At 47.6% G+C, this 21,575-nt stretch overlaps 5 protein-coding genes and 1 non-coding gene across 6 annotated transcripts; 2 read left to right on the forward strand and 4 right to left on the reverse strand.

Moving 5' to 3' along the window:
* Positions 1-1,846: 1,846 nt before the first annotated feature.
* On the reverse strand, positions 1,847-3,801 carry LOC117893958 (AP-3 complex subunit mu-2). The gene is made up of 6 exons (XM_034800756.1): positions 3,690-3,801; positions 3,540-3,627; positions 3,146-3,471; positions 2,910-3,069; positions 2,398-2,850; positions 1,847-2,332 (listed from the first exon to the last, which is right to left on the reverse strand). The coding sequence occupies exons 1-6, from the start codon at positions 3,722-3,724 to the stop codon at positions 2,147-2,149; spliced, it is 1,248 nt and encodes a 415-aa protein (XP_034656647.1). The 5' UTR covers positions 3,725-3,801; the 3' UTR covers positions 1,847-2,146.
* A 78-nt stretch (positions 3,802-3,879) lies between these two features.
* On the forward strand, positions 3,880-4,461 carry LOC117893965 (small integral membrane protein 4). Its single transcript, XM_034800769.1, has 2 exons — positions 3,880-4,253; positions 4,321-4,461. The coding sequence occupies exons 1-2, from the start codon at positions 4,100-4,102 to the stop codon at positions 4,413-4,415; spliced, it is 249 nt and encodes an 82-aa protein (XP_034656660.1). The 5' UTR covers positions 3,880-4,099; the 3' UTR covers positions 4,416-4,461.
* Positions 4,394-4,675, forward strand: LOC117893974 (uncharacterized protein C12orf73 homolog). Its single transcript, XM_034800782.1, has one exon. The coding sequence runs from the start codon at positions 4,425-4,427 to the stop codon at positions 4,593-4,595; it is 171 nt and encodes a 56-aa protein (XP_034656673.1). The 5' UTR covers positions 4,394-4,424; the 3' UTR covers positions 4,596-4,675.
* Positions 4,650-6,069, reverse strand: LOC117893951 (zinc finger protein 782). Its single transcript, XM_034800744.1, has one exon. It carries the CDS (start codon positions 6,006-6,008, stop codon positions 4,665-4,667), a length of 1,344 nt encoding a protein of 447 aa, XP_034656635.1. The 5' UTR covers positions 6,009-6,069; the 3' UTR covers positions 4,650-4,664.
* A 998-nt stretch (positions 6,070-7,067) lies between these two features.
* Positions 7,068-9,633, reverse strand: LOC117899032 (protein a6). Its single transcript, XM_034808794.1, has 2 exons — positions 9,232-9,633; positions 7,068-9,159 (listed from the first exon to the last, which is right to left on the reverse strand). Exon 2 carries the CDS (start codon positions 9,155-9,157, stop codon positions 7,739-7,741), a length of 1,419 nt encoding a protein of 472 aa, XP_034664685.1. The 5' UTR covers positions 9,158-9,159; positions 9,232-9,633; the 3' UTR covers positions 7,068-7,738.
* An 8,128-nt stretch (positions 9,634-17,761) lies between these two features.
* Trnag-gcc lies at positions 17,762-17,832 on the reverse strand. Its single transcript has one exon. It is a non-coding gene; the product is annotated as a tRNA-Gly (tRNA).
* Between the last annotated feature and the right edge of the window lie 3,743 nt (positions 17,833-21,575).

The following is a 21,575-nucleotide window of genomic DNA, read 5'->3' on the forward strand; positions in this document are numbered from 1 at the left end:
GCATCGAAAATGAGTGTTTAAGAGTATTTCAGTTGTGTGTTAGCTTGGATGTTGTCTGGCTCAAGCATTGCAAATGTAAAGTAGATCAAATGCAAAGCATCCATGGTGATGGTTGGTGGCTGATGGGTGGAGAGTATTGCAGGCAGTCTGTGGAAATCACTTAGCAGGGCGTTACAAATAGAGCTTCTTGTCTGGGATAAACAGAAACAGCCGACAGTATGCGATAGCAAGACGCAGATCTTGCCTCTGAACTCAATGAGCTCCAGTTGAAGCTAATTTCCGTTATTTTTCTAAGGTGAAACTACTGTCTAAAGGTTACATTTGTCAGCCCAGAAGTTCAGCTGTGAGGTTTACCAGAGAGAAAAGGCAGCCCCAAGTAGAAGGAAACCCCTTTAAGGCTTCTATGAGAGACATTTCAGACTGTGTGGCTTATGTGAGAGAGGTTGAGCAAGTGAGATCTCTAAGGTTTCTCAGCGAGTAAGAAGAATTTGTAATGAGGCTTGCTCTACAGTAAATTAAATTGCTACAAGCAACTAAAAAATGTTTTCCACTAGAATTACCATAAAATTACGAGGGTCTATTATGCCGCTGGCTGTGGAAAATGCAAATCAGATGGAAACAATTTATAATCGATCCGTATGAAATGTGCTATCAATTACAGCAAACTAAATGCCAGAAATGCTTATGGATGGAAACGTATTACTGGGGAGTGGGAAAAGGACTGCGGCTGGCAGAGTGAATGGAGGAGGTGGAGAATGGAAGCCATAGGAGGGCCCTAACGAAAGACTTAGACAACGAACCGACAGAATCGATGAGCATTTCGGGGCATGCTCTGCTCCATGCTGTGCAGCAAATTGTGCCCCTCTCAATCCACCAATCGCTCCACAAAGAACTTCATGGCATAGCATTTCCCACGCTTGAAAAATGGCCTCTTGAATGCAGTCAAAGCAAAACGGAGCTGGAACGACCAGTCAACTTGGGCCTGGTCTGGTCAAGATCTCTCTCTCTCTCTCTCTCTCTCTGTGCGGATCTGTGTGTGTATAACATGTCTAGCCATAGCCATGGTCCTCGCCTTGGCTTGCTCGACGTTTTTGGTGGCGCTTGTTGGCTACCGTTGCACGCCGCACCCAAAAGAGTTGAAGCTAGAAGCTGCAACGGCTGAAACGGTGGGGAAACCGGTTCCCGGCTCAACTCCATCGGGACACAAAAAAATGCAAGCTATATGAGGAGATAACAAGAGAAAGACAGACCGCGAGAGTGAGAGAAACGAGACAGTGGTGTCTCTAGAGGATGGATTCTCATCAGGCAATATTCTTAATCTCGCAAACCTAGATGAGCTAAGAAGTTAAAAAGAAGGTTAAAAGTATCAAGAAGATTAGTTGCTTGGAAACTAATTAAGAAATTTGGTTAATACGTTCTCTATTTCGGTGTTGCTTAGCAGTTAAGGCTGAGCTTTTTACGCGCATCATCTCTTTTCCAGTGCGAAATTTGCCGAGCTAATGGGAGAGCATGCTCATGGAAACTGAGAAGCTCACAAATTTGCAGCATTTTCATCTTTAGCTGTGCCCTTTGGGCCTATCCGTCTTACCAGTGGCTCCACTGTGGGCTCATTGCATACAAGTATATAATGCACTTATATACATCACATATAGCGTTGTACGTATGTATATAAATTGTATGTATGCGGCATGCGTTGCTAGCTGACTGGCAAAATCAAGTTTTGCATTTTCATTTATATTTATTGGTTTTCTGCGTTGTCTGTTGCCATGGCATGCCTTGCCTTGCCCCGACACCGTACCGCGAGACGCCGAACCACGTCGAAGACCCGGCCCGACTTGCAACTACGTTTCCAGTCAAGTATCGAGATTCGATTCTCGCTTCTTTTATTCCCCATTCTTTTTTTGGTTGCGCTCTCAAACATGGCGACGCGCCAAACACCACACAACAAGAAGCTACCGACGTTGAAGGCCTGGCTGTTGGCTGTAGCTCTTTTATGGACAGAGAAAGGAATGGTTAAAGCTGGATGGATAGATGGATAGTTAGAGATAGTGGGGTGACAGCCAGAACAAGGTATTTGGAATACGCTTAACATTTACGCTTAATTAAGGCTGCTTGCCGTTGCAGGGCAGGATGGACGCCATTCGTTTTACATTCGCACTTGAAACTTGCCCGCCTTTGTCAGGTATTTGACGCCCTTGAAGGGCTTGTACTTCTCCCCGTACATATCCAGGCGATTCACCTTCAGCCCAGAGACGGCCAGCTGTGAGATTTGGAATTGCACATTCACCGATGGATTGGCATCGATGTTGGTCGTGCCCGGTGTAATGGAAACCTTTGGGAGAGACACAAAATGGTTGATATTTTGAGGGTATATTCCGACAGTGAATCCAATCTTACCGATCCCCGTATATTGGGCAGCTTGGAGACATCGATGCGGCCCACATCCCAGGACAGTGTCTTGCTGACCGAATCGAATGTATATTTGCCCTGATTCGGTGTCAGCAGGCAGTTGAGCACGCATCGGGGCATCGTTAGCTCGAGCCTCACTTTGTCCACGGTGCGTCCCAGTGTGTTGCGCGGCCCGATGGTCAGGTCCAGGCGTCCCTGTTCGCCCGTTTTGATTGAAAAGTTGTGGCGAATGTAAATGGGTATGGCCACCACCGACTGCGAACTGATGTGGTAGGACATCAGGCGGAAATTGCCATCGGGCGGTATGAAGGAGAGCAGTCTCTCGGCCTCCCAGCGCTTGAACCGCACGCACGGATGGAACGATACGTCGTCGAAGAGTCGTGGATTCATAAAGGACAAGGTAAGATCCGGCATGCCCGACAACTTGATGCAGCAATCGATCTGAGAATGCGAATTTCAAACTGTTAGATTATTTTCAGCTTTTAAGTTACAGAACTTACATGTCCCTGGATTTCGGCAAAGACAGTGGATCCCGATTTGTCAATGATGGCATCCACCTCTTCGATGACATCGAAGTATGCCTCGTTGTTGGTGTACCGCACACCGCTCCGACGCCAGGGTATGGCCGATAGCTGCCCCGATGGCAGTATGGTGCTGACACTGCAATGCAAAAAGGAGGAGAAGGGAAAATCAAATCCATGGGAAGGCGTTCGTTTCGGCGTTGGCTTGGACGGACTTGCTCTTGCCGGTAACGGTGTTGGCAATGGTGCGGAGTATATTCGGTGGTTTGATCAGCTCCTTCAGGATATTGCTCTCCGTGGCCAGGGGGAAACCATTGTCCAGCATCTCGTCGAGCAGCTCATAGACGACCACATAGTTATCCTTGATCACCGTCTCCGAGCAGTCGCCGAAATAGTCCTGGAATGTATCCACCACACGGTGCAAGAATTCGATCACAAAAAGCGGCGGCACCTCCTGCTTACAGGCGGCCACCAGGGAAACAGCCTCTCGCTGGACAGTGATGAGGTAGTAGTGGGGCGTGGCTATCACCGGCGGCACATCCTGCATTGATAATAAATTAGGTTCGGTACGTGGCAGAATCACTGTACGCGGGGGGTTGAGTGCCTTACATATGGTGCAGCACGCTGAGCATCGAGAAAATATTCGCAAACGGATCGCGAGACGACAGACCGCCAGTGCTTCTCTAGAAACACCTCGCTAGGTTAGGTGGAATGTTTGAGAATGGTTTGCTGTTCATTCCAGGCTAAGACAGTACTTACCCCCCGCTGTTAACGATAAACAGACTGTGTATCATATTTCTGCCAAAGTTGTTTACAAATTTTCTTAATTTGCTATTTCGGACAGTGTTGGCAAGCGCACAGAATACCCACACGCTGGTATTTTTATGTTTTAAAATACCACATTCCTACCAATAAAATACTCAATGGCGCTACCAGACCGTTAACCTTACAGCTGTTGTAGCACAAAAATATATTTAAAGCAGTGGGGCTTGTTTTGTAATTTTTAAATTCTCAGCTAACTTGCTGAACTTCCACTAGTTACTCTGAAAGCAGACGACAGGGGTTTGATGCTTGAATCCGCAGAGGCTACAGCAAACAGACCCACACACCAATAGCTGCCGGAAGACAGCCACGAAATTATATAATTCCCCCACGCTGCGGCCATACACATGAATCTGTATAGCGGCTCCGTGCGACGTCTGCTCGACAGTTGGCCCGGCAAGCGACGCTTCGGCATCTATCGCTTCCTGCCACTCTTCTTTGTGCTGGGCGCTGCCCTTGAGTTCTCCATGATCAACTGGACGGTGGGCGAAACGAATTTCTGTATGTACCCCCCGTCGGGCTACCTGTGCATCTATCCCTGTATAATCTGGGTACTTTCCGCTTGCAGATAGCACTTTTAAGCGACGCCAGGCGAAGAACTACGTGGAGGAGCAGCAGCACCACCAACACCTTCAGCAGGAGCAGCAGCAATCGCATAACTGAGGGGGAATCATGCCAGCTGGCGTGTCGTGGGGTCAGTATAGCAAGTTCCTGGCCAGCGCAATGCTGGCCATGATGGCCGGCTCCCAGGCGGTCCATCTGTACTACAAGCCGCTCGAAGACCTGCCCGTCTACATAGAGCGAGAGCAGCATCCACCCGCCAATCAGCAGCCTAAGCGATAATCATAAACCACAACAAAATATTCTGTAAGAATTATTGTTTATTGACTTAATCTAATTAAATTTGATTTGTTAGACAGATACTCCAGCATCCTGTTTATCGTGCACCATGCGGTGTTTCTTGCGGCACGACTGCTGCCGGAATCCCTGGCCACACACATCGCACATATAGGGCTTCTCGCCCGTGTGGATGTACTCGTGGTGGCGCAGGGTTTTGCGCGAGGCAAAGCACTCGGAGCAGTACTTGCAGGCGAAGGGTTTCAGCTTGAGGTGCACCGCTCGGATGTGCGCCTCCAGCTCGAACTTGCGGGCGAACAGCTTGCCGCAGTGCTCGCAGGGCATCTTGACGGTGGAGTGCGTCAGCATGTGCTGCAGCAGCATGAATTTCTTGGCCATGCGCCGGCCGCACACCTGGCACTCGTGCGGCAGCAGGCGCTCCTGGTCTCCGTGCTGCTGCATGGTGTGGTAGCGCAGGGTGTAGCGCGAGTGGAAGTGCTTTCGGCAGAGCTCGCAAAAGTGTTGCTCACTGCCGCTGTCCCGGGCAGCCACCTCATCTTCGGTGGGGTGCTTCGTGCGTCGGTGGTAGTTCAGGTTGGCCGACTGGTTGAATGTGGCGCCGCACTGCTCGCAGATGAACTTTCGCGCCGGCTCCTTCTGGCTGTGCTTCAGCCGCTTGTGCTTCTGCATGGCAATGGAGCTGGTGTAGACGCGATCACAGCCGGGCTGGTCGCAGGGATAGCGACGCTCGCGCGTCGCATGAATCTCCTTGATGTGCGTGTAGAGGCCGCCCATGAAGCTGTAGCATTTGTCGCACTGGTCGCACTGGAACGGCCGCTTGCTGCCCTCGTGCACCTTGCGGATGTGGGCGGACAGGGTGAGCTTATGGGCGAAGCTGTGCTGGCACAGGCTGCATTTCAGGCTGTTTCTAACGCCCCGTGAGGTGCGCTTCTCCACCTTGTTCTCGTTCTCTTTCTGTCCCTGGCCCCCTTCTGACCGTGTTTCTGCATCAGGCTCGTCGATAGGATCTGGATCTGGATCCGGCTCCGGTGGTCCCAGACTGTGCAGCGACTCTTCATCTTGGCACCCAGTCGCTGGCTCCTCGTACACAACCTCAAACGAGGGCTCCGTGCACTCTTTCTCCTTCAGCAGATCCAGTAGCTCGAGCCGGCACTCGATCGCCCGCTGACGGAACTGCTCGAAACGCTGAAGTTCTTGACGACAGGGCGGGCACAGCTGCTGTGGCAGCCACTTCTCCCCCTGGAGCTCTTCTTCCAGCGGCCAGTCCAGGTGTTGATGGAGCAGTCGCTGCATCTCCTGGCTGATGGCTGACTCATCCGGCTCCTGTCCGCTGTCCAGCTTCAACAGGCAGGTGAGACAGTGCTGCTGGACCGTCTCCCTGGTCAGTTTCCGGCTCATCCTGGCCTCTTATATGGCCCTTTCCGCAATATAAACAAACAAATTCTAAGCAGATTTCGAAGCAGATTAGGAATATACCGAAATATATACCGTAAATATACCGATAAAGAAACGAAATTAACCCTATCAAAACCCATCTTTTTAAATACATGGGTAAAACTTGAAAAAAAAACAGCGGAGCATAATACTGTTTTTTAAATGTTTCTTGTAGCTCCAACAGTTCGCTTTACTCAGCAAGAATTATTAGCACAATATCCTTCATCTTAACCGCGCTAATTGACTTCCAGTTTAATTATATTAGCGTGTGTATATAAAACGCCTATGGCCGACGACTGAGCTCAGTTTCGCCTAAAATTAGCAGCTGGCTAAGACTTTCAGCACTCTACTTATTATTTTATCAGATTTATGTATGAAGATGGGCTAAAGGCTTTTAGCTCGCCCCCTTCCCTAGAGCCGCAATCTGCACGAAGCAGTGTGTGGAATGAGAGAATGTGCAAAAAAAAAAAAAAAAACTGCTGGACGGGGTTGACACTGCAAAGTAATTTCCTCATTAATAATGATCCAATTTGATCCCAAATTCGGTGATCTGAAAGATATAGTCCTTCCCTACGGAATGACGTTTTTAGTTTTCTTTTATCTTTAAAATTGTGGCTACAGCAGGTTTTCGCCCCTTGCGCCCTAAGATTTTATAGTCTCTGAGCTCCAGGCGCTCAACACGTCTGACGGACAGACGGAAGGAAAGCCAGACGTGGCTATATGCGCTATTTACTCTTCGAGTACCGGGTATAAAAACCACACAGCCTTGGACGTTGAGGTTGGGTCCTGCCATGTGGTGCACTTCCGGAAACGGTAAATATTCGCAAATTAATTAAATCATTTGCATGCTACCAATTACATTGCTTAGGGGAGAAACTAGAACACGCTGCTCGAACTGCTGGTGAAAGCATATCAAAATTTCATAATTTGGAGGTTACTTTCCTTGAAATCTAGGGGCGGGGCCGTGGATCAATCGGTAAATTATAATACAAGTTTCTCTTCATCTTCGACACCTACATATGTAAGTATATATTCTTATTCGGGTGTGTGTTTGTGTGTGGATCATTCATGATTGATGCACACAAATTACGGCTTAATCAAAATACTTTTATAGCTTAAAAACTAATTGTGTGTGTGTGTTTTTCTGTTTTTTTTATACATATATATATAAATATTGGGTTAATTTTTCCAATTGTTTTCTTTCCTTGCTAATTTCTGCTATTTTCTCTTCTCCTATTAATTTACACAACATTTTCTTTACCTTTCTTTTTCTTCCAACAAACAAATCTCTGGTTTCTGGATCTGCCTTATCTTTTTCTTTCTTTTCTTTCCGCTACTTTTGTACGTTTGTTTTTGTTCTTCGTCTTTCATTCCGTTAAAGCTTAAACTTAAATTTATGAGAAAGACAGAGATAGCAGGAGCGAAGGAAAAAGAGAGAGAGAGAAACAAAAAATTATTCAATGGGTTTGGCCGAGGGGTTGAGTGTACACTGGGAAAATTATGAGGGCGCGCGAAAATACTAAAAACTAACTTTATATTTGCACTACTAGCAAATGCTAGGAAAAGTCTGAGCCAGCGACTACATCGTGACGCGAGTCCGGCTGTGGGGGAATGATATTATGGCTGCTTGGCTTTTGGGGGGTTGTGGATCGGATCGGATCGGATCAGCTCTGTCCGTCTGTCTGGCCCGCTCCTCAGCCCAGTTTACGGCGACGCGGTAATGGAGCCGTGGATGTGGTCGCCGTGTGGGCCATCACTGGCAGTGCCAGGGCCACAGGCGGTGCAAAGCCACCGCCAGCATACTGCAGATGCTGCACCACCGACAGCTGGGGCTGCTGCTGTTTAAGCAGCTTGGCGGCCGCGTGCGCCTCGGCAGCTACCACTGGGTAGACCAGCTCGGCTCCGAGTCCTCCGGCTGCGTTGTTGGGGTTGCTGCTCTCGCAATCGTCGTCGTCTGAGATCAGTGATATGCTGAGGTCGCTGGACAGCTTTAGGGATATGGGTGTGGGGGGTGACGGCGCCACCAGAGGCGCCACTTTGGCACGCAGCGCTGGCGAGAGCTTCTGCAGCTGCTCCGGCAGCAAATCGTGCGTGTACTCAGGTACTCCGCTGGACGCTAGTCCCTCACGCAGCTTGCTCAACGAGAGCTCATAGATGCGATTCGCAATGACCGTGTGCACGGTGGTTTCGTCCGGCAGTGTGGCCGTAATCCCGCTCCCGACATCTACCTCCAGATATCCATCGTTGCCGCTGCTGCTGCAGCTTGCTCTGCCTTTGCCCATGCCTATGCCATTGGTGGTTGCTGTGTGGGGTGGTGCTGACGGTATGTTGCAGCCTTTGTAGTTGCCGGAGTGTGGCGGGTGGGAGTGTCGCAGGCGTGCCTGGCAATTGGCAGTGGTGGTATTGCGCGGCACCAGCGACACGGTGACCTCCTCGACGGTCTCCGAGAGCGTCAGCGGTGCCAGCGGCGGGGGCGAGCGCATCGAGTGCTGCCTGCGCACATACTTGGCGATGTCATTGTCGTTGTTCTCGTCGTCACTGGTTATCAGTATGCTCTCAGTCAGAGATTGTGAGTGCATGGATGTGGCGGTAGCAGTGGCGGTGGCAGTGGATTTTCCCCTCCCCAGCACGCATGTCGTTGTTGCTGCATTTCCCTGCCGCATGACGCCGTGTTTTGGGGGCCTGCGCTGTGTGTGGTGTCCCCTGCCGCCGCCGCTGCCGTCGTGGTGATGCATGCTGAGTGTGGTTGCCGGTATAAGCAGCAAGTTCGGCTGATGCATAAACAGGCTGTTGCACGTTGATGACGCACCTGCCGGCACCGGCCATGGCCTCGGCTCCACAATCGCGTTGACGTTGCCATTTTCGTCGTCGTCGTCGTCTGACAGCAAATCGATAGTTACATCTGCAGGCAGTGTGGCGGTGGCTAAATGATGATGCCTTTGCCGCCTGCCACGTTCAGTCTTAGAGGCGAACGCCTGGGCGCGCATTTCGGCGTTGCATATCTGTTGGTGCTCACGCAGGCGCTCCATCCACTTGGCGCGCCGTCGCTTGAGGCGCCTGTTGTCGAATAGCCTGGGCGATATGTAAAATGGTTCGGAATGTCTTTGAGTCATATCTGTAAGTGGCAGAGAGAACACAATATTTTTAAAGCTGTGGGCGATGGCAAAAAAAGCGGCTCGTGGCCAACCGTTCAATTGCGTTCCGTTTGTTGTTCTCCTTCCTTTTGCCGGTCCTTTTCCAGCCCTTGTAGGCCGATGGGGCGCCGTGCGAATTGTCCAGCAACTGTTGCACCTCCTCCAACACCACCGCCAACCACTAGCAGCAACGCGAGTACAGTTAGATCTGCTGGCGCTGTTGTTACGGCTGCTGCAACTTGCATAATTGCGTCTCAATGGAAAAGGGCGCTTTCCTATAGCGGCTGCGCTGGCTTATGCGCTCTCCCACCTTTTGCACAACATTTTGATTTGTAAAGTTTGCCGCGTTCGTTAGTTTTTCGTTCGCAAATGCAGCTAAATGTTGCGCCTTTTGTTTTATTTTTGTGATTTATTTTGTGTTTATTTTGTGGTCAGTGTGACCGCGGACTTATCGATAAAATATACCGCCTCACCCCAAAAACCACGCGAAATATTACTTTGTGTATTAAAAATATACCGTAAATATACCGAACTGAAGGCAAGCTTAGCCCACTGAGCCCCGCTGTATAAAAGCAGTTGAACACGTCGATTTAAGATACTGTTTGTAAACACCCCTCGAAGCTCCATCTTCATCTTTACTACAAAAAACAAAATCCATAATGATATCTTTAATCTGAAATCGTTATTAAGTTGTCATGTTTCATTATATTCGTGAGTAAACGGAAATACCCAATGCTCGACAATGGGTTAAACCTTTTCTGTCCATGATCGGAAATCAAATTCTCCGATATTCATGTTTTCATATAGGAATTTCTATACCCGAAACAGAATAGAATTAATGCTTTTAGAAGGGTATTTTCTTGCTCCCAATGACTCACCATCAGCTGGTATCCACCCCGACTTCAGATGGTAACAAATTGTGTAAGGACCTGAGTATGGCGTTTCGATAAAAGCTAAAATATTACTTGGTAAGAAAGTTTGTGGTAGAGAATTATCATTTAATATACCATATTGGGATTACATAAATTCTAGAATAATAAATAGAAGTAACTACCCTATCGGCATTTTTGTGCGATATGTGAGTGAAATTTGTCGGTCACATCCCTGAACGCGTTAGTGCATAACGCCGACAAGCTTGGCGGAAAATTTGAAATTGAATACCCATTTTACCGCCCTTCTGACAGGCATTGAAAAGAATTGCTGGCCACCCGCAGCCAACTCCGAAAGTGCCAAAATAGAAATATAAATAGTCCTTAAATCCACAAAATCCACTCAAAGTCCACTCGTATCTAGCAGCATTTGGCGCCACCCACAATTTTGAGATAAACTCAAACTGCCAGACGCAGGCGCTTTGATATCTCCGCTCAGGTGAAAGCTTTCACTCGAATCGAGCTGCAGAGCTGCAGAGCTTTCACTCCAGCGATTAGATATTAGATTCAATTTGTTCAAATGAATCGTTTTTGTTATTTTTATTTCGAATTTGTCTTGACAGACTGACATTTGGTTATCTGCTGTGAGGGATGCCTGAATTCGCGCAGCTTCCGAGCAGATTCTGAAGAGCTCCAAGGAGATCCTCGAAGATCTCTCGCTCCATGGGGATGTCAAAGGGTTTAGAGACCTCATTCTGCTGGCTCTATTGATCATCTACCATCGAGAACTTTCAATACAAAGGAGAAATCTATGCAGATCGCAGCTCAGACCCTTGTCAGACCCTTGTGTGGGGGTATGGGACGTGAACACCTCTGGCCTTATGTAGATACCCTTACATACATAAGCTTCAAATAAATTGCTCAAGTTGTTGTTCGCAGCATTGTTGCAACCGCAAGGGCCTGCAGCGCAGCTAAGCTGCAACTCCGACTGATGCCACATGCCACCATTGTACCTGGCATTCAAGCTCCACAAAAGAAAAGTGCGGGACAGCTTAAAGAACTGCGAGAATTGTAGGGAATGCCTAAAAGTCAAATGAGCTCCACCAAGGAGGGGTGGCAGTCACGAAAGGGACTGGGATTGGGATCCTCTTTAAGTAATTCACGCGAATGGCTCATTTCCCTGGCAGGGGCGGATACTGGGCTGCCCTTGGCGAAGGATACCGCTGGTGGATAGGGCCACTAAGGGAAGGAGGTGCAGTGGTAAGACAATAGACAGGAACCACAACAGAAATTATAGACTCTGGCCTGGGCCAGAGTCGGGCGCTAGCTGTGCGCTTGAATGCCGGCGTTGCACCTTCTTCTGTCTTCTGTCTCGTGTCTGTTGTCCTCTGGCCCTGTGTGTGTTTGTTGGTTGTGTTTGTGGATTGCACTTTGGCCGTTTAAATCCGTATCCGTAGAGGCAAACAGCACAGACACCGGCACCGGCACAGGCACAGGCACAGGCACAGCCGCATCTTGGCGCGCCACACGCAGACGTAATCGACTCGCTCTGACTTTGACTCCGTCTCCGGCTACGTCCAGGACCCTCTGCCAGCCAAGCGCTTCCTGCCATAGCCAAGTCCCGTACCCTCCGTCCCTTCCTCAACATTAAAATGAATTCCCTTTGTAAAGACAACAGTGGAGGAAAAAAAGGGAGCACCAAGGACTGAGCACTAAGAGTCGAGAGCTGCAAGTCGATTTGAATGAATCCACGTCGTCCTGGCTGTCCCTTAGACACGATGCTGAGGATGAGGTTGAGCCTGATGCCAGGCTTGACGACTCCAAGGAGATGGTGGGTTGCGGGCCCAGAGCATCCTCGTCATGGTGCACCCTCGCACTCACGCCAGCTCTGGAGTCGATGGGGCGCCTGCCGCCGCCGCCGTCGCCGTCGCCGCGTCTTTAAGTGTTTGCCATCCTCAGGTGTTGAGTTTGCATTGTCTTTTTGTGTGTTTTCGCCGTCTGCCGCAGTTGTTTTGCTTTCCCAGCCAGCCGCTGCCCCTGCACCTTGCTATATTTTCTTTTATTTTTTTTATTTATTGTGTTTTGGCATTACGCCAAATGTGCAAAGCCAACAAAATACCAAAAGATTGCACATTGCACCTGTCCTTGGAAGCGGCACTTCCAGGGCCTGACAGGGGGGGACTGGGTGGGTGGCGCATATCCAACCTTTGGCTGCAGCCAGTTTCGGGGGAAACCTTGCTGCACATGGGCAGCGGTTCATTGATGCTGATGCCGCCGACCTCGGGCTCCCAGGGCCCTCTCTTTGCTGATCATTTAAATGGAACTCATGGGAGTCTCGAAAGTGCAGCCAGCTAGGAGATCGTTTCACTTTCATTCAGGAAATCAATTTGTCCATGGTGGGGAATTTTACTTTGAGCCTCAGAGACGTAGAGCCTCAGATTCAGCAGCCCAAGCAAGATAATTGGAGTCCAGCAGCGATGGCAATTAGATGGCCATTGTCCATTTGTCTGTCTGCCTCCTCAGCCTCCGTTTCGCTGTGCATTGACATTATTATAATTATCAAGCAATGGCAATGCTTGGTCAGGGGGGCGTGGGGGGGAATGGCCATATGCTCGAGTACTTCACTGACTGAACAGATGGTCCGTCTAAGTGGACTCTTAGGTGGACGGCAATCAAAAGCGGAGGCGGAGGCGGCGCACCTGAAGCGGCGGCGGAGTTTGGCAATGGCCCCTGGCTACAGGAATATCAGTATCGGTGGCATGAGGAGCCAGCCTGTGGCACTGTGGCAGCGGTAAGTAGAAATTTGCGTCAATAGGATTGTTAAAGAGGCTTAAGTTAAATGGGAAAACTTCCGAATCAATGAACTGCAAATTGCATGCGAAATGCCAAAACGAAAATGTCACCGGCCCCCGGTCTGGTCACGGCATGGCCCGTACAACTGAGCAGCAGCAGCGTGTGTCCTTGTGTGTGTTGCACGCATGTATGTGCGAGCGTGAGTGGGTGAGTCCTCGAGCCGGACTAAAGTCGCGGAACAAAAATGTATTTATGTATACACAGATCCGTACACACAAAGAGATGTACATAAAGATGTACATACATACACATATGAATGACAAACCGTGAATGTATCATCCTCTTGCCTCAAAGTACCGTGTGTGTGTGTGTGTGTGTGTGTGTTTGGCTCGTGACCACCGCCCGGACCTATTGCAAATGGCAATAAATATCCCTTTTTGGGCCACTTGCGAGTGCGCTTGTAGATGCAGCCTTCCGTGCGGCAATCGCCAGAGAAAACAGAGTTTATTTCATAAATTTCAGATTGTTTTTGTGATGATGATGATGATGCTCCTCCTGCTCGACTGCAAATAGTCTGGAGTCTGAGTCTGAGTCTGAGTCTGAGTCGCAATCCCAGACTAAGTCCCTGTCGTCAGTCTCCCACCACCAGCTACATACATACATACATATGTACGTACATATGTGAATGTACATATGTATGTATGTATATGTATACTGACTCAGTTAATGGCAATTTCATTTTCTTGGGCAACTTACTATACATACGACAAATACGATAGAGACAGAGAGAGAAAGAGAGACAGAGAGCGGCGATGACAGGAGGAGATTCAATTTCGCGCATTGTCTTTTCGCTCAATCCTTTTTGTGTGGCACAAACACCGGGGTCCTCTTTTGGGTAAAGATTCTCGCTCGTAAACTTCCAAAATATGTTCAACGGAGGAGGGTAACGGGAAGGGAGGGAGTCCGGGCCTATACTACAGGCAGGAACTGAGGCAGAGACTGGGAACTGGGAGCTGGGAGTTCGTTTTGTACTCCACTGCATGTGTGTCTACTAATCTGGACGAAGGATACGTGCTGGTGTGTATGTGAGAGAGAGAGAGAGACAGGGAGCAGAAGGAGGACGGTTGAGAGTGTTCTATGGGTGTCCTGTGACGTTTGTCTGTGTATTATCCCCTCGGTAATGCATGCAAAGATGCTGCAAAGTAGCTTAATACTTTATGCTCGCAATGAAAAGCCTTTTTACGATCGCATTATGCTTGTACCTACTTATATTTCTGTAGTTATAGTATATCGTGCGTCTTCTAGTCGATACACATGTCCCCCTCCCACGAGGGTGCCTGGTGTGGAGTGCTTGTGCGACGACTATAAGTGTGTGCCGCAGTAACTTGCACGAGTCTCTGTCCCCATCCTTTGCAACTTCCGCTCGCCGTATCGCATTTTATGCCAGGCTGGATGCTGGATGCTGGATGCTGGATGGTGGATGCATGTTAAATGTGCGACACCCATGTCGCTTGAGTGATATCTTCAGTGCATAAACTATGCAATAAATAAGTTTATTATCACTCCTGGTTCTGGTTCTGTCTCTCATATTTCCTCCACGTTTGCTGCAACCTTGGTTCGTATTCAATCAGAGGAACTTTTATGCACCTCGGACTTGCTGCTGCTGGTTCCTGGCTATCTGTCGGCTCTTCTTCTGCATTGCTGACTGCTCGTGTTTCGTCTGCCCAACGCTACCTAATTGGCCTTGGCTTCTCCTGTGGCGGCCAGGTATTCATTCCTCTTCCACTCTGTCCACTGTGCTCTTTCCACTTTGGCGACAGTTTGCGTTCCACAATCGGCCTGCAAAGGTCGACTGCCCCCCACACACACACATATTTATTTACATGCCCAGTGGCAGTTGGCCCATCGCGCAGTGAAATATTTTTTGCTGCAGCACGGACTACTAGTAGTCCGTGGCAATTGTTTTGCTGTTGTCCGTGCCGTCGTGCCGTCGTCCCACCGTGCCACCGTGCCCCCTCTCACGCCCCATTTGTTGGTCGTCGTTTTTCGGTTTGGTTTCCTTTTGCATTGTTGTAATTATTTTGCTGCCGCTGCCGCTTCTAATTAATACAAATGGTTTGATACACAATAAAGATTTTTCAACTTGCCTCGTTACTGGCATTTTTCCCCCCGTCCCCGCCACAGTGCCCAGCATCAGGCAGGTCCGATGGCCGTAGCTGCTGGTTGTCCTGCGTTGTCCTCGTTGAAGAAAAAAGTTTTCCCATTTCGGAAAGTTTTTATTTTGTGCTGCCTCCTCTCACGCCTCCACCAAGTCCACCCATTCCCTTCTTCTGCAGCTCCTTTTGGCCTGCAGTTGCACTGATACACACTCACACGTACACACGCGCACATAGTCTACACCTCCCCCATGCCAGCCCCGTTATCTCTCTTTTGTTTTGGAGCTTTTGCTTTTGGTTTTGCCATTGCCTTTGCCTTTGCCTCTTCGACATCATCGTCGGGCTGCTTGCTGCCTGCTGCCTCTCGCAGTTGCGTCTGCTGCCGTCGTCGTCTTCATCAACGTGCATTGTTTTTGTGTAATTTTGCAATAAACAGCAAAACAATTTTCAAAAAAAAAATTGCACAAGGAAAAGAAAAGAAAATAAAAAGAGCCAAACAGCAGGAACAGCGACAAAGCAAAGGATGTAACGTTTTGGCCAAGTGGAGCAAACACTGAGCCAACCGCCCGGTGCAAAACGGGGCCAGGGCAGAGTGTCGTGGGCAATGCTAAGAACCCAGTTAAAAAGTTGCCCCTTTTCCACCCCTTTTTTCCGCCCAGCGGCCATGCACTTTTAAGTGCGACCAACCAACTGTTCATCCGCCATTTTCGTAATGTTCTCTTCCAGCAGGAGCAGGAGGAGGCAGGAGGCAGGAGGCAGAGAGTGTGGCTGTGTGGCAGAAATACTTTTGGTTGCGTTTTGTGGAGGGCAAAAATGTTATGCCTTCGTTTAATATGTGAACTGCTGGACGCAGTAGTGGCCATGGCAGCAAATGGAAACTCTGAATGGGGAATGCCCATGCAAGGGGGGAGGTGCCTCGTTTGCATGTGGAGCAGTTAATTTGTTATTGTTAGTGGATTGCTCCTTCTGCTGCTGCTCTGTCTAATTGAAATATATTTAGCAAAGTTTGCGTTCAATTTGCATTAAATTCTGTTTAAATATTTGCCTTCACATGTCCCTTGGGTCTGCTTGAACCAAAAAACTTGTAAAGAATCGACTCAACGCACTTCACGTCCAAAGTCTAAAGCGGATGGAGTTCCGCATTAGCATTGGCCAAGTGCCACAAAAAGGAAATGAACTGACGCCGTGGCTGTGTCTGGGCAAGGGCTGAGGACGGGGTGGGGGCGATGAGCACTAAGCCAGCTTAATGACCACTCATTACCGCTAATTGATTTCAATTAAATCACGCTCGAAAACGGCAGCCAAGCGCGCACCCGCACAAAGCAAAGCGGAAGGAAGTGCGCCAATGTAGCCGCAACAACTTAAACAACAATTACAGAAATAATCAGGAAACGAAACAAGCAGCAACAACATTTCTCCAAGGAGCAGAAACCAGTAGCCCAAGCCAACGCCAAGTCAAGCCAATCCGGAGCAGAAAGTAAAACAAATAAAAGCATACACAGACGGGGAAGGTAGGAGGCAGCAGGCTGGAGGTGTCGTTGGAGGAGACTTCGAGTGTGTCTGCCGCGTGGCAACCGACCACGCACTGTCGCCCTGGCAATGGCAAATGGAAGACACTTGGAATGTGGTCCATATCGTGGCTTATCCCACAGACCAACCAACTCGCACTCGCATCCACACAAACCAGCGGTCATAAATTAGGGCATCTTTGCATAACTTCGGCTTCTTAACTCAATAAAAACGCCAACACTTGGACAGTGCGAAGAGACAGAGACAGAGACGAGATGAGACGGGACTCGACTCTACTCGCCTTGATTCGGATCCGGCCTAACGAGCCATCAGATGCCTCAGCCTCATCCGTAGTCAAGTTCCTTCCCCCAGCCACGAACAGCACTCGACCGTTGCGGCGGCAAAGATTTTCGGATAAAGTTAATTACAACTCATTGGGCATGCGGCATGAGAGAGAGAAAGAGAATTCCCGAAGTAGAGGAATGAGAAGAGGATGGTGGAAGGAGACGAAGGGTAAAGTAAAGTTCCTACGATGAAGTGTGTTTCCCCATTCCACCGAACCCCTCCACAGATGCTCTGATGGAGCAATTAACAATGAAACTACACTTTCTAATTGGATGAAAAGCTTTGCAAGTTTTCCTTCCGTTTTCCATTCTTTCTTGGCGGGGCTATCCGATGTGCTTCGCTTAACAGCCATCGCCGCCGCCGCCGCACTGCGAAAGGCGGAGACAGGATGATGGACACTCAAAAGAGGCCACTGGATGAACTGAATGGATATGGATCCGACACTACGACAGCAGGTAGAAAAAGTAGTGCTTTCAAATCTTTAGCCTTCCATTGCAGCACTTTCGTTGCAAAATGTGAAACTATTTTTTAAATCGCAATAATTTAATTATGTTGCGTAGGTGCATGCAACATGATTTTCTTTTTAGGGCAACCTTAACCTTTTCTTAATGCATGATATGCTGCTGTTGGCCCTTAACGGGAGCTCACAAGTTGATAAGAAAAAGCAGAGTAAATCGAGCAAAGAAGAATACTTCAACCCAAAGTAAAACGAGGAGGCACATTTATTTACTCTTCGAGTACCGGGTATAAAAATAAAACATATAATATTATACAAGAATCTTAGAAGCCTTAGGGTAGTGGACGCATTCCTTTTTATTTTATTCCTTTTTATTGTAAAGCTTAATTAGTTAATTAAAGGTAAAAGAGGGTAAACGAAAAAATATTAAGTTGGGAAGAAAAAACAATTGGTTTGCATCGGCCGGGAATCGAACCCGGGCCGCCCGCGTGGCAGGCGAGCATTCTACCACTGAACCACCGATGCTATGCGTGTTTGCATCGACAGATCACTAGTCTGTTTCGCCTCTGGCTACTCATAGGCTGCATAAGGCCCCCGGTTCGATCCCGGGCAGAAACATTTTTGCCCACTTTCACCGTCGTTTGATTCGTTATCTTGCTCTCAAAAGTTCCATAATTTTTGGTTGACCGCGAACATAAAGTAATGGAAGGTTTCTTTGTGTACATAAAACGCTTACTGGTAGACAAAAACGTTCCAATTTGTTTGTTAATTCCAAGCGATTAAGCTCGGCATGAAGTTTGGCTTGGACCCCAGCGAAACTCTATCGATCTTGGACGCAGGCGGAGCACCAATAGGAAGAAGCAGGTATGGGTGGAGTGAGATGTACCACTAAGAAAAGGATACCCAGGAGCCAGCTGCTTCCCAACAGGCTCTTTTCAGGAACTTTCTCGGCATCTTATATTTGGAGTGCTGCAAAGGCAACAGCAGCAGCAGCAGAGACAAATTCCTAGGAATTTTTCGATGCTGCAGCTTCGTGGACGCTTCATATTCAATAGCAGCGAGGGCGCCGCCGACAACAAAGTCGCCAACAACAAATTAATACAAATAGCCTGCAGTGGTCTGTGCCATAGATTACACTTTCGCAGACAGATTTGCCCTTTGCCTGGGCTGTCTCGGCCGTTGGGTACTGTCAGCAGGGTGGATCCAACCGACTAGCCGCCAAGACAAACACCCAGGCGGCATCTTTCGATATGTATGCGGTAATCTTGTGTAAAGGGTATGCCAAAGTCTTGTCCGGTGACCGATGCTCTACCGAGTCCCATTCTCCTTCACCCACTTGGCCTAAGCATTCTCTCATCGGCGGCTATCATCTCCAGTGCAGCCGCTGCCTTGAACATAAGGCGAACAAGAGATTTCTTTATATTCTCCTGCTTGGCTCTCGTACTCGGACACCGTGAAGGCTAATGCGCTTTAAGTATGCGGGAAAGAGACGCTGTGTGGCACTATGTATGTATGTATGTAATATGTATGTACTGTAAGTGTATATAGTAAATTATTTATTGGCATATTTGGCTTTTGAATCAAACACTTACGGATAGAACAGGGACAGGGACAGGAAGACAGCGACGAGAGGACATTGAGAACGAAAAGTGAAAAAGTTTTAATAGAATTTCTTGTTTGATATCCTTTTTTTCGCATTGTGTTTGCTTTGAGCTTTGTGGGAGAACCTCCCCCATCAACAACCACAACCACAACAACTACAAATAAAACCACAAGGCCAGCATCATCTCCATTTTCAAGTCCATTTCCGTCTTCAATACCAATACCAATCCCAATCAAACTGAATCCCGCCATTTCGAGGCGTTAGTTACATTGTATCCTCTGCTTTGTTCGACCTCCTGGCATGTTTGTCTATTTGCTAGCTCGTTTTGTTCGCACCTAATGTTTTGTTATTATTGCCCTTCGGAAGTGCTTTGTTGTGTTGTGTAGTGAGCTCTTGGCTTGCTCCTCCACTTTCTTTACATTCTTGCAGCTCATGCAACTTTTGCTCCTGTCCCTGCGACTGATTTTGCTACTCCTCTTGCTCCTTCAGTCTGTCACTTTTTATACCCGGTACTCGAAAAGTTGAGGAGTATATTAGATTTGTAGTCGAGGTAATGTGCGAAGCAAACGTTTCCGACCCCATAAAGTGTACGTATGTACATACATATGTACATATGTATGTATGTATGGATTCTTGACCAGCGTTAATAGCCGAATCCATGCCTGTATGTTCCTAGTTATGTTTGTCGCCTAGTTTTCACAGACCGTCGGATTTGAGAAACAACATTTTTTTACTTGTATCACAGTGTTACTGTATTTCAAAATTTGGCACCGCACCTATCGCCACCAAAATGAAGAAAATCTGTGGCAACCATAGAACAAAACAAAAAGATACGAGAAAACCAAAATCGCAGTTCCGTAGAGACCTCTGTCGGAGAAGAGCGAGGTAGAACGACGTGTTGGTCTGAGAAGTGGTGAAGATGTACATACATATCTAGACATATGTAGATAGACATAGTACATAGATGACAAATCTCGCAAAAAAAAAGATAATGGTCACACCAAACTGGTGTTGGATTTAAGATTCAATTCAATTGCCACGACCAGAAATTGGATGGGCAAAGGATGTAGAAGAAGAAGCACAATGTCATTGAGAGCTAAAAGGGCACTATGTATGTCCATACATATGTACATATGTATGTATGTTCACTGCGTCGCCCCGGTCTGGCTTTAATTCATATGCTAAGTCATATAAAAAACGCGTAAAGGCGCTAAAAAATCTCACGAAAATTTGCTGAATCCACAATTTTGAAGATAAAAGAAAAATGCCATTCCATAGGGAATGACCATATCTATCAGATAAGCGAATTAGAATCAGATTGGATGACTATTATAGCCAGATTAATCTATTATATGCAGCGTGCAGAGAACATGATATTCTATATTCACAATTCAAAGACTTGAAAAATCGCCTTCACGTCGATGATATATTAGCTGAAAAAGCGTGGGAACGTGTTTAAGGAAAGTGTAGTGACTTTTAAGAACGTTCTGCTGCTTGGTTTGTGACAAAAGCAATGAAAACAAAAGTTAAATTCGGACCAGGTAGGAAGAAGAAGAAGAACAAATTTCAACACCGACGTAAGAGGAGAACAGATCGTCCTCGTCCTCATCGTTGTCGTCGTCGTCGTTAAAAAGAAATCATTTGCAAGCATTGTGAGTCAAACAAAGCGAATTTTAAAACGAACCTACCATTGATACCAATTTTGACAGCGACTTGGTGGTCTTGCAAGTGGTGGAGCAGCTGTTAAAAATGGAAAAGAACAATTATCTGAGGCGACGCGACATAACCGATACATGGAATCAATTGCTATGGGGAAGGGACTTTTCTTGAAGCCATATAAGAAAGGCTATGGACTATTTTATAAGTCATATTCAAAAACTATTAGATATGCAATGAAAACAGAAGTTAATTTCGGATTAGGTAGGAAGAAGAAGATATTGATTTAATTGATTTTGGGAAACAACATTTTAAACACTTTCGCGGTGTTTTTTTATGCGTGACCGTTTACCCAGGAAACCATGGGTAAACGAATGTGGAATAATAAATTTAGATGTTCAAAGCGGTAGTGGTAGCATATTTTAAAAATAGTAATTATAAGGAATACTTTAATAGTTTTGGAGATTTGCAACCACATGCAACCAATTGCGAATTATCTAAAACCACCTATTGAATACCCGGTACTCGAAGAGTAAATAGGGTATATTGTATTTGTGCGAATAACGGTTGCATGTAACGCACAGAAGGAAACGTTTCCGACCCCATAAAGTATATATATTCTTGATCAGCATCAATAGCCGAGTCGATTGAGCCATGTCTGTCTGTCCGTCCGTCCGTCTGTCCGTCTTGTTTGTCGGCTAGTTCTCAGAGACCATAAGAGCTAGAGCCACCAAATTTTGGCACCAGACTGCTGTATGCTCACACTGAAACCAGCGTATTTAAAAAATGAGCCACGCCCCTTCCGCCTCCGCAAAAGAGCGAAAACATCCCAAACATCCCAATTTTCAAGATAGCAGAAAACCAAAAACGCCATTCCATAGGCACCACCAAATTGGGATCCGATTGGATCATTATTATGGCCACATTGAAGAAATTAATTTGCAGTGGCCAAACCCACCCCGTCCCGCAGCTTATAGCAGCACACTCTGCTTCGCGCAGTTTATGGCCT

The sequence above is a fragment of the Drosophila subobscura genome, chromosome A (assembly GCF_008121235.1).
Source record: "Drosophila subobscura isolate 14011-0131.10 chromosome A, UCBerk_Dsub_1.0, whole genome shotgun sequence".
NCBI lineage: Eukaryota > Metazoa > Arthropoda > Insecta > Diptera > Drosophilidae > Drosophila > Drosophila subobscura.

What these genes read in the sequence shown, in the direction of transcription:
- LOC117893974 (XM_034800782.1), top strand. Translation starts at nt 4,425, where the DNA reads ATGCCAGCTGGCGTGTCGTGGGGTCAGTATAGCAAGTTCCTGGCCAGC.
- LOC117899032 (XM_034808794.1), bottom strand. Translation starts at nt 9,157, where the DNA reads ATGACTCAAAGACATTCCGAACCATTTTACATATCGCCCAGGCTATTC.
- LOC117893965 (XM_034800769.1), top strand. Translation starts at nt 4,100, where the DNA reads ATGAATCTGTATAGCGGCTCCGTGCGACGTCTGCTCGACAGTTGGCCC. An exon ending in GGTGGGCGAAACGAATTTCT is followed by an intron (nt 4,254 to 4,320) that starts GTATGTACCCCC and finishes TTCCGCTTGCAG; the next exon opens with ATAGCACTTTTAAGCGACGC.
- LOC117893958 (XM_034800756.1), bottom strand. Translation starts at nt 3,724, where the DNA reads ATGATACACAGTCTGTTTATCGTTAACAGCGGGGG. An exon ending in CTCAGCGTGCTGCACCATAT is followed by an intron (nt 3,472 to 3,539) that starts GTAAGGCACTCA and finishes TTATCAATGCAG; the next exon opens with GATGTGCCGCCGGTGATAGC. An exon ending in TGCCCAATATACGGGGATCG is followed by an intron (nt 2,333 to 2,397) that starts GTAAGATTGGAT and finishes TCTCTCCCAAAG; the next exon opens with GTTTCCATTACACCGGGCAC.
- LOC117893951 (XM_034800744.1), bottom strand. Translation starts at nt 6,008, where the DNA reads ATGAGCCGGAAACTGACCAGGGAGACGGTCCAGCAGCACTGTCTCACC.